An 11925-nucleotide genomic window follows, 5' to 3' on the forward strand; every position below is an offset into this window, starting at 1 on the left:
GCATAGCCACTGATCTTATACATTAAAATAACAATACAAGCACGCACACATATTTTTACAAATCTAGCAAACATATTGGCCAGGAAAGTGAAGATGACAATAAAAGAGGAATCATGGGTATTTAAGAGAGATAATAAGTAGAAGACTTAAGTAGGATGATTAAAAGATCTGAATGAACATGACAACCAGCATAGCAAACAAGCTGAAAAGAAAAATTGATCGAAATTATGTTTTTACAGCCAAACGCCTTCAATAGTTCCATAATGAAGTTTAAACAGTTTAGCTTCAAGATTCTTGAAAGCAAAACAAAGAAGCCCATACAATAAACATAATGAAAGCTAAAGCATTGGGTTAGTGTCATAAACAGATGATTCAAACGACCTCAACAGCTGTGAGTCAGTAAACTGCCTACCATCATGGTGCACCATAACAGCTTGACCGTGTGAATTACTAGCTTGTGCCTGTGAAGTCCTGTGCATCAAGTCCATGGTGCGTTCAATATCTTGTGAAGTTGCTGCATGGGAACCCCTAAAATTATTTCCCTGCAACAATCCAAACACGTGTCCTTCATAATTTCCAATACCAACAAGTGGCTCTCCTGGGTGCTCTTTATCCAAACTTACAGGAAAGCCATTCGTGGAGGACTGGGAGCAATTAGTTAGCAACTTGTCTGGTGATGCGAGACCAAAGTTACGTTGTGCTCCTTGCTGCTGCACCATAAGAGGCTGAGTAGTTTCTTGTATGAGCTGATCCATTGTAACACCAACACTTCGTGTGGTCATGTGATCAAACGAGGCTGAGCCTGGAGCCCCCCTTGAGGTCCAGGAGTTAGATGACAGAAGAGAGAGAGCACACCCAGAGTCAGAGACTCCTGATAAAGTAGCTGATGATACACCTAACCCTGCAAGATCTTCACCTGAGGAAGATGATGAGAGAGTCAGAGCTTGACCCACATGTCCCCCAGTGCTTTGCAGGTAGTGAGGAATGCCCTGATTAATAGCACCAACAGGTACACCCTTATTGGAACTCTGTAGGAACAAAAGCAACTTGTCTGTATTGTAACGAGAAAGGGGACCTCCCGTTACTTGTCCATCAAATGGTGGTTGATCGCCTGACTTGACCCTTGGCCAACATCCTTTCCCATATCCAAGCTTGAAGTCAATGGAATCCCCTAGAATTGAACTTGATCCATATCGTGAATGCATGAAATGTGATCTATCCATCAATAAGCTGCTAATTCGCCTGTCATCTGTTATTTGAATATGAGAGAGATGTCAGTTTGCACAATCTGTTATGCAGGGCAGGCTACATAACTACGTTACATTTATGACATTAGCTAGAAAAGGGCAACAACAAAAATATGAATATTGTATCGACCAAGGAAATTTTAGTTGATACATCTGTAAATACTTGTGCCTAATTGAACATAAGAATTAGGAACATAGTAGATGCTATGGTCAGAATTTTCTTTGTCCAAACGTTTACATTAATCTCAGATTGCATTACCTCTGGTTGCAAATATAGAAGCCCTAACTAGTAGAACAGATGGGCATGGGAGTGAGGAATTGTTGTACAATAATACACCAAGGGCACCTATTCTAAGGACCAAAAGGTTACATCTTGCATAGTTGTAGAACTGGAACGTAACGTAGTTCATAAGTAATTATTGTCTATGGCTACTAAAGCTCTTAGTGCAGTAACATCACTTGCAGCTGTAGATTAAAGCAAAATATATGTACTGCGGCCAAGAAAAACACCAAAGCAATTGACATCCTCAAGATTAAAGCACTACCAAGATGTTTTTCTCATTCTTCATTTCCACGCCATTTCTAGTGGCTAGAAAAGAAGGCATGAAATTTAACAATTGCTGAAATTGAATCCAGGATATGTAGCGTACTGCTAACATAGAAATAGTGAGGCAACTCAACATCAGCCACATAATCCGAGACTATTTTAATGCTAGACTTAAGTTGAAAGATGAGTTATATATTCTAGAAATTTATATTTTCTTCAAGGTCATGCTAATTGATAAAGTACCAAATATGTAAAACACGCAGACCTATAAGCTGATTCTTGCCCACCACAAATTAATTTTGATAGCTGATTTAATAAAATATAATTTAATCAAATTACAAATAGGGTATTTATGAAATGGATGAAAAAACACATCGAACAATTTCAATGTATCCAGAGTACCATAGAAGGTGGAACCATATCGTCCAGTATTTATTGCCATAGAATCTGGTTGAGGCTTCCTGCGTCGCTCATTGTGACCAGCTAGGCGTCTCCTACAACTTCGTTTTCCTTCATCAAATTCAGGTAAAAGATGAAACCTGCATACCAGAAACCAGTGTAAAGTAAATCATGGTCAAACTCTAATTATCCAAAGATGCAGATGAAGTTACAACCTCTCAAGAAATTCCTCATAGAGTGATTCTTATTTGATCAAATACACTGATTGTTTCTTGTAAGCTCTATATAAGATAATGTAGAGAAGTGAGCGAAAGGATCCAGCCACCAAAATAAAAATTGTATTCTTATGACCTATCATCCTTCAGATATGAACTTTACACAAGGGTAGTACAACTACAGTTAATGCATGAGACAATAAGATATTCAGTGGAAGCAGGAAGATGATATTAGTATGAAGCATTTCAGTTAAGTTATGAATAGAACTATTATTATAATCGGATTGCTTACATGGACTAGATTTCCTGATACTGTTATCTACCATACGCTGAAATTGCAATTGCTTATGTGAAAATGCCTATAATTCCTGCTACCGCATTAGAGTTGGGCTCCATCAGCTTTGAATTGAAGCAAACTGTCAGATTGGTAGAGAAAGGCATTAAGTTTATGATCACTAGAATTTCAGGCAACGAATCAGTGTATTTTTATCTCTGTTTCTATCTCATTATCTACCCCTTCACTACACTTGAGACAAAAGATTAGTCAACGTTTTACACTATAGACTTTCCAGATCAAATTGTATTATCTACTATTTATTTTACCGTGATCAGTCAGATGTATAACTATATTGAAATTTCTAGTTGTGCTTCCGTTTAAAGGGCATATTATCTCCTCTGCTACAAGACTGGTGCTGAGAGCAAACCACTTCACATAGGTTAGTTATTAAAGATTATTTTCCTTTACCTCACTTAATTATTCCTAATTATCACAGTCAAGTTTATACCACAAATAAGAGAATTACCTTATTACAACAGGTAACATTGAAACGCCACTTTAATACATACCTGTTTCAAGCCAAACCATTAATTTTGAAGACAAAGGTTTAGCCTAACTTTTCTTTTGAAGGTTGATGCATCTATGACACCTACATCAGCTTATGAAGGACACTGAAAGCTTCACTCAGTCGAGTGGGTGCTCGACATCTGTAAGCAAGATATCGACGTACGAAGAGACCTCTGTTTTCTTATTTCACATCTGTTTTTGGGATGTGCTGTTAAAACATAGCAGAATCTTCATCAATATGGATTTATAGGCCAGGAGCAAGGAAAACTGTCCGAATATTGCTTCTAAATGTTAAGTAACAAGAAAATCAATTTTAGTTCTAGACCCACAAGAAGGAAGACTTAACGAATAGTAGTTTGATAGTATCAAGAATAAATAATTTTAGTTCTAGACCCTCTAATGAACGAAGAGGAAGGAAAAGAAATTAAAAACATGGACGGAAAATTATTTATCTCATAGCCCTACAATCAATGCGACTAACTCATTTTAAGCAATTATTCAGCATACAGCGTGAATATACCGCGAGACACATTAAGGTTCAAATTGAGGGGGTCGAATAGCTATTAGCCCCTCAGGATTGTGAATCCCTGGACGACTGCATCTTCTCCCACTAACAAAGGGCATGTGATGAAAATAATATACCAGAGCATCACCTAGATTGGATGAGTGCTAATCATGATATATGGTTTCATGGGTCAATGAATATTGACTGGAAACTACTGAAATTGACTGAAAACTAAACAGATGAATCCCCATAAATCATCACATATCCATACCACTTTCCGTTTACTTAATTGAATTCCACTAAAGAAAGAGTCAGCATGACAGTGCGATGATGCTACTTCTAGTTGAAAAATTTAGCTGAGAGCAAAAAGGCAGTTTTGTCGGGAGAAGAGATATTAAGTAGAGGAATATAGGCGATGTCAACAAGTGAGTATAAAACAACGTGAATTACAGCTGGGGAAGAAGAGAAGTGAAACCTGCTGCATTGCTGACAAAAGCGCTGCTCTATTCCGTTGACGATTACCTTGGAGGCCTTAGAATGCGGTTCGCAGACCTTGTGGCGGCGGTGATAATCCTTGGCACCACTCAGCTCTAGCTTACACCCTTCCACCTGGCACCGCGAAACTTGTTGGGTTCCGCCCTGCTGCACCCCACTCCGTTGTTTCTTCGTCGCAGGACTAATCGCCGGCGAGGGCGATGCTGCAGGAATTGCCTTGACGGCTTCAAAATAAGTGCGCTTGCCCAACTTCAGCCCGATTACCGACTCCCCTGACCCTGCAGGAACGGCGACTGTCACCACTCCGCTGTGCTCACTGCCGTCTGGAGCACCCACGGTTCGAGTCTCCTTAGTCGAAGTCCTCGGAGGAGAAGAAACTGGTGAGCTCTGTTTCACCGTTTGCTCCTTAACTTTCCCATCTCCACTGCTGGCCTTGAGCCCACCATTGCCAGGAAACAGCACGAGGTTTTCCCATTCCCAAGGAGAAGAGGTCTTCATTTTCGGTTTTCTCTGCTCGTTTGGCCTCAAATCCAACAGGCTAAATAGACTCCAACCGCATTAAGCTCCTCACCAGTTGTACTTGTGTTCATTCACAGGTCACCCCTCTCACCTGACGTATATAATAATGACCACCCACCTCACCTCACCCTCAAACCTTTTCAGACCACGTATGGAACTCGCATCTCGGGAGGCGAGTTCGAATCCCGCTAACACCACAACACCCGTGGAGTCCTTCCCCTGTACACCACTCTGGCCTCTGCCCAGGATTAAAAAAATCAAACACCAACTCTGGCCTCTGCCCAGGATTAAAAAAATCAAACACCAAAAATGGTTGTGGGCGTGGGAATGGGCGCGCTCGTGCCCCTTAGATTTATTACTCACTGTGACTACTTTCTGATAGATACACCTCAAGTAATGCCCGATTGCTACTGCAGCTTATATTGACTTCGGTCTCTTTCCTCCCAACCAGGGCACCCAATCAAATTTTTTAAGACCCCTTTCCTTTATGTTGTTGCAGAAACCAAAAGCAAGGGCAAGAGGAGCCCGCGTATTAAATCAAGGTTGGGAAGCAACCCACTTCCCCAATGGCGTCGATTCATCCCAAACGGTCCGGACCAAATCTGACCGTTTCTCTCCTCAGTATGGCCTCCAAAGCTCTACGGCTCTCTACCCTTTTAGGTTAATGCTTTGTCAATGTCGGACGGACAATGATGAGAGATGACGATTACAAAAGACAAGAAAGGAGTAAGGGGCCGATGTCTCAAGGTAGGTGTAGCCCAAGTTAATTGGCCACGCACCTCACGCACAGGAACTCTGCTGTACTACCTGCACCTTCAGCAGCTCAGGGCCCCCCTCCAATTTACGGCTCCTCCTTCACAGAGACATTGGAATCTGGGAGGTCACACTCTCACCAAATTTTACAACCAATTATAATTCCCGGCACCGGCCATTGCCTTTTCTCGTCAACGCCAAACCTTTTCTTCCTTCCCCCGTTCGTATTCCCAGATGGGTACTAGAGGCAGAGCTTAAAGAGAGCCATCACGTCCCCAACGGAGACCGTTAAAGAGAGCCTAATTGTATTCTGGCCTCTTCAATGAGCTGCGCCGGGTCGGGTCCGGCGGGTCGGGCCGCTGCCAAATAAGAAAAGGCTTTGTACGGGTAACTTCTAGCTTAGCTAAACTAGGTAGCTTCAATCACCATCACCACTTTAGATCTCCCAAAGATATATCAACACTTCTGCTCGGGAACCGGGTCTTTCGCCTTGGCCTTCAAACCAGCGAAACTTTCCATAAGTTTACACACAAAGTAAATGGTGGAATTCAAGAAGATGTGTGTAAACCAGCTAGCCAAATTTGACTGAGCTCCTTGGGATGTGCCTTTGCAACTCTCTCTTTCCCTTTCAAAGTGTCAAATATTTACATTTCAAGGCCCTTTAAGTATTGGTGTAGTAAAGTTAAACATTTTTAGTCTAGTTAGACATTTTGGGTCGTCATGTTTGTTCTTAATAAATGGACAAAGATATATACATGAAAAGTTGTAGCGTCACTGCAATAAAGTTAGACATTTCTAGTTGTCATGTATGTTCTTAATAAATGGGCAAAGCTATATACATATGAATAGTTGTAGTGACTCTACAATAAAGTTACACATTTCTAGTCGTCATGTTTGTTCTTAATAAATAAGCAAAGATATATACGTGAATAGTTGCACTGTCACTTCATTTGCAATAAAGTTATACATTTCTAATTGCCATGTTTGTTCTTGATAAATGGACAAAGATGTATACGTGATTAGTAGGGTCACTCCAATAGAGTTATTCATTAGTGGTGGTCATGTATGTACTTAATAATTGGACAAAAAACATATATGACTATTTGTAGTGTAAGTGTTGTAAAACTAGTATACTTGTATTCTAAAAAAATATATGTAAAATAATGTCGAGAGATATCACATAATTGTCTTTTATGTTTGCTAGTTGTCAAAAAGGACATGGAGTTGAATAATGTTGCACTCTTTCACTCCCATTAAAGATGTAACATTTCATATACTTAGAGACAAGTGGCAATGATTCTATTTTATTTAGAGTAATAAAATAATACTTATAGAGAAACTGAAACATGCATGCATTTACCTGTCATCTACACATTAAATTTAGTCAAAATCATTTTTCTGTTTACAGATATTGTATGTCATTGTAGATGCCTCTCGACATAACTTGACATAACTATATATTGGTAGTCACCACGTCTATTCTTTATAATTGGACAAATATATATATATATATATATATATATATATATATATATATATATATATATATATATATAATGAATTGTTGCAGTGACTATATGAATTGTTGTAGTGTCACTGCAATAAAGTTATACATTAGTAGTCGTCATATGTGTACTTAATGAATAAACAAAAAATACATGTGAATAATTGTATTGTTAGTGCAGTAAATTATATATTCGTAGTAATCATGTTTGTAATTAATAAATGGATAAAAATATATATGTGGATAGTTGTCATGTCAATGCAATAAGGTTATATGTAGTAGTCGTCAATTCTGTACTTAATGAATGGACAAAAATATATGTATGTGAATAGTTGTAGTGTCACTTCAGTAAAGGTATACATTAGTAGTAGTCATGATTGTACTTAATAAATAAAATATATATTTGAATAATTTTAGTATTAGTGTAGTAAAATTATACATTAGTAGTCCTCATTTTTTGTCTATTCCTCATTTTTTGTACTTAATGAATAGACAAAAAATATATGTGAACACATGTAGTGTCACTACAATAAAGTTATATATTACTAGTTGTCATGTTTGTACTTAATAAATGGTCAAAGATATATGTGTGAATATATGTAGTGTCACTATAGTAAAATTACATGGTAGTAGTCATCATTTTTGTAATTAATAAATAGGTGTGTGTGCGCTTGTGCATGTGTGTGTGCATTTTCACAACGTATCTTAAATAAATAATCAATCGTATGGTGGTGGATTTAAGATGATCTACAATGTATTGTATGTGTGTGTGTGTAAAAAATATGTGTGAATAATTGTAGTGTTAGTTTAGTAAAATTATACATTAGTACTTGTTGTGTTTGAACTTAATAAATTGTAACATATTATTCCTGTAGTCACACAAATCTGTCCAGCTTAATTAAATAAATATTCGATATTTATTTGATTAAAAATGCACTAGCCACCAGTTAATTAAATTAATATTTAATTAATTCATCCCCAAATATTCTTCTATTAATTAAATAAATTATTCAATTTATTTTAATTAATTCATTAAATCAAATTCAAATCAATTAAATAAATAAAATCTATTTATTTAATAAAATCCCCTTTTCCTCTTTTAAATAAATTAAATGAAACATTTATTTAAATCATTATCCCCACCCCACTTGCATTTTCCTACAAATGCAACTTGCACACATTTATTGGAATAAATGAATTTTTATTTTAAAAAAATCCTATTTTCCCTCACCCACCAAATCCACTTGCAAAAACCTAAATCCCCTTTTAGATTCTTTTAACCCCTTCCTAATTAGCCTAATCCATCCCCTAATTATTGTCACATTTCTAAGCAAAATGGAGTCACTTCTCAAAGACTCTAAAGTCTTTGAAAAGCATTTAATGTTTTGTGTGTTCAACAAATTAACCCCCAAAGTCTTCCAAGACCACTAATGGCTCTTACATGACCATTTATGGCTCTTATGTAACCATTTATGGTTATTTCAAACTTGTCCCCCCAAACATTTATTGTTTTGACCATATTCATCCATTTCACTTTTGCACAAGAGTTTATCCATTGGATAAAAGCTTTATTCTTTGAATAAAGAGTTTATTCATTCAACCAACCTTGACTTTAACTCCCAAAGTCATATCAAGCATTTAATGCTTATTCCCTCTCCTCTCAACCTATCTCACATTGACACTTGTCATCCTGGGATTGGGTTGATAGCCCTCACATGGATTTGAAATCATTCAATCTTGACCCTTGTTGAGATTGCTCAATCTCAACCATCCATTGCTCCTGTTTCCCTATAAATAGAGCCCATTTCTTCATAATCCAAATCCTGAAAGCTTGTATGCATTTAAGCTATAGGCATTTTAAGAGAGCATTTTAGCATAATTAACTAATATCTTATCATTTTGGATAAAATCAATCATTTTAGTATCAATAGCTTAATATTAGCTTATTTATTTACATTTAGAGCAATATTTCAATCTCAATCCTCCATAAGCATCCATAGTGCAAAAAGCTGCTGAGAGCTACACTATTTTGGAACTTGGAGAGGAGAGGAACAAGGGAGAAGGAGCTAAGAGCATGCTAAGAGGCATTTGGAGATGCCTCATTATCTTTGTTTTATTAGTTAGATATATTAGCATGATTTTAGTGTCTCTCTTGATATGCATGTTTAGATTAGTTTTTGATTGAATAACACTAACAATTTTCTTGTGTGTCTTATGTTGTTTGTCATTTGCTAACCTTGTCCACTTTGCAGCGCATCATTTGGTGAACCTAGCGTGAATCAAAACACCAAAAATATCATTTTTTTAAAAAAACTAACATGTCTGAATGTTGAAAGTGTCGCACAGGTTGCGCTTTGGCGCTATTGAACTCGTTCTAGCGCTATCGACACTTATGCTTTTAGCGCTATTGTTCTTGCAATAGCGCTATTGTCTCAAGTTCAGCGCTTTTGGAACCGTTTTGGCGCTTTTGACGTTGTTTTGGCGCTATTAACCCTTTTTCAGCACTTTTGCCTCTCTGTCTTTCCCCTTCTTTCAGCACGTTTGCGTTAAATAGTGCTTCTGTTCAAACACAGACTAGCGCTATTGTAACAGAATGTCATAAAAATCACCTTGTAACCAAAAAAATGAAAAAATTTAGGCTTGTGGAAGCCCCCCTTGGACATAGATTTTACTAACCATTTGTTGTTTGTGCAAGTTTAAAATTCACCATTTGTAGCATCCTAAAATTGCGACACTTGCAATTTCGACTGCATTTGGTTCTTCACGATGGCGGCGCAACATTGAACCTGAATGGAGACCCCGAAACCTGTTTACGACATCAAAAACTGCATATTTTTGCACCTTGGCCTGATCCTTCCTTGCACCCTGCTGTCCCGGGAGGTGGGACCGCCCTGGTCCCCCAGGACCATGGCACCCAGTGCCCTGGTCCCTGGCCCTATTTTGGGCCCGGTCTCTTGTTGGGCATCGGGTCTTTAAGTTTGCAATTCGGAAAACAATGCTTCTAGGTCGGCCTAAGGTCGGGAAAATCAGTCTCTCAACCCTAATTGACAAGTATATAAATTACTTTTCCTCTCCTAGAAAGGGAGGAAGGAAGAAAATAAGCAAGAGCAAGGCGCGAAAGCAACATTCGAACATTCAAACATTCAAGCATTCAAGCATTCCTTCAAGCAATTGAGTATTCTAAGTCTCCATTCAAGGCTAAGTGTTGCATTCAAAGACAAGGATTCAACCATTGAAAAGGAGATCACTTACAATATACAAAATATAACATTCATTACACCTTCGCATGTAAGAATACAAACATTCTTACAACAAGGTATTAGTACTTGTTTACATTACAAACATTTACATTTACAGCATTCTCATTTCTTGGTTAATTCCAAAACCGGGGTTTGACCTGAAGGCAAACCCCTAATCCCTAACCCCCCAATCGTCCTCTCTTTTCTGTGTGTAGGTTGCAGATATGCGGCTGTAATTGAAGATCTGGAATCCTTGTGCAGAGACGAACAGATCCCCCTTCGTTTCACAGATTTTTCGGAGGACTGTGTGCACTCCGGGCGCCATCGTCCCGTCAACTTTCGCTCAAATTTGCAGAACAACATCGTCTCGACATTTTACTGCTAATTTCAGGTCCGCAGCTTCATCCCGTGTCCCTATCTCCATTTATAAGTGAATCTTTCTTTACATGCATTCCTAGTCCAATCCTTCTATCTACATTCTTTACAAAAGAGGGTATTCTTGATGTCTTAACCCTTGAAACTCATTTAGAATCCAGTCTTGCATTGTGTGAGATTGGATCTTGTGGATTTCAACCCCTCTTGTGAATGTAAAGTCTCTCCTAAGTGAAAACCGTCAACCCTAGTGACCTCCTTTCTCTCTCCTTGGAGTGGGGAGGAGAACACCTTGGGTTCGATTTTTTCACTTTACATTTTGGTGAACCTGACGTGAACATCCTAATTCTGATTATTCATGGTTAGATCTGAAAAATTGGCTTCCTTAATTACATTTCCATGTTTGATCTTTTGAAAATTTTAGAAGTTAATTGCATAAAAACCCTAAAATTTTCTTTTCAGTAATTGAGCTTGTGAAATGTTTAATTGTTAATGCTTGTTTCAGATCTACCCTTCTATTGCAAATTGTCAAATCATATTTGTGCTTTAATTCTGAAAATTAAGAGGTTAAGTGTCAAAACCCTAATTTTTAAAACCCTCTTGATTCAACCTTTGACTGATAATTTCACTAATCAAAACACCTCCAAATCAGCTGTAACTTTGGATTCCGCAACAAAATCACAATATCTCTCATCCCTGAAAATTTTGAAAAAAGTTGCGAGGGTCGTGTGCACCCCGAGCGCCATCGTCCCCGACATTTTTTCCAAAATTTCGAGAGCTAGATCTTACTTTATTTTTCTGCTAAAATCCAGAATTTTGGTTGATTTTATCAATTCTAACACTTTCAAAATTAAAGTCAAAGTTGGTTTAGTGATTGCTTGGATAAAGGCTTATAATCATTCAAAAATTGTTGAAATTGAAATTTTTGTTAAAATTGTGTTTCTTACAGTCCTAAATCTGAAAAGTGTGTCAGCGTTCATTCGAAATTTCAGTGCTTTATTCAAATTTTTGCAGTTTGTGACTTTTGAAATTAAGTGTTTAATGGTAACAACCTTGATTTCCACTTTCAAAAGTGAATTTTGCATGAAATTGAGTCAACTTTTAAATTTCAAAGCCTGCATTGCTTTCAGTATTCCCTCTAAAATCATAAAATTCAAAATTTTAGTTTCCCTCTCTTTTTCAAAATTCAAATTTTGCATTTTTTCAACAATCTTGGTAGAGATTGCAATTTTATTTTGGCCTATCTACAGATCGTAAAATCACTCAATTTTTTCAGATTAGCTTTA

General features: G+C 37.5%; 1 protein-coding gene across 1 annotated transcript; it reads right to left on the minus strand.

Annotated features, from left to right (window-relative positions):
* Positions 1 to 203: 203 nt before the first annotated feature.
* On the minus strand, positions 204 to 5923 carry LOC131030441 (squamosa promoter-binding-like protein 12). The gene is made up of 3 exons (XM_057961278.2): positions 4233 to 5923; positions 2197 to 2333; positions 204 to 1249 (listed from the first exon to the last, which is right to left on the minus strand). Exons 1-3 carry the CDS (start codon positions 4748 to 4750, stop codon positions 339 to 341), a joined length of 1566 nt encoding a protein of 521 aa, XP_057817261.2. The 5' UTR covers positions 4751 to 5923; the 3' UTR covers positions 204 to 338.
* Positions 5924 to 11925: the final 6002 nt, after the last annotated feature.

This window comes from Cryptomeria japonica, chromosome 4, assembly GCF_030272615.1.
Source record: "Cryptomeria japonica chromosome 4, Sugi_1.0, whole genome shotgun sequence".
Taxonomy (NCBI): Eukaryota; Viridiplantae; Streptophyta; class Pinopsida; order Cupressales; family Cupressaceae; genus Cryptomeria; species Cryptomeria japonica.

Coding starts and splice junctions, on each gene's coding strand:
- LOC131030441 (XM_057961278.2), bottom strand. CDS start 4,750: ATGAAGACCTCTTCTCCTTGGGAATGGGAAAACCTCGTGCTGTTTCCT. Junction 2,334..4,232: donor TTTTGTCAGCAATGCAGCAG/GTTTCACTTCTC, acceptor TCTGGTATGCAG/GTTTCATCTTTTACCTGAAT. Junction 1,250..2,196: donor ATATGGTTCCACCTTCTATG/GTACTCTGGATA, acceptor TTCAAATAACAG/ATGACAGGCGAATTAGCAGC.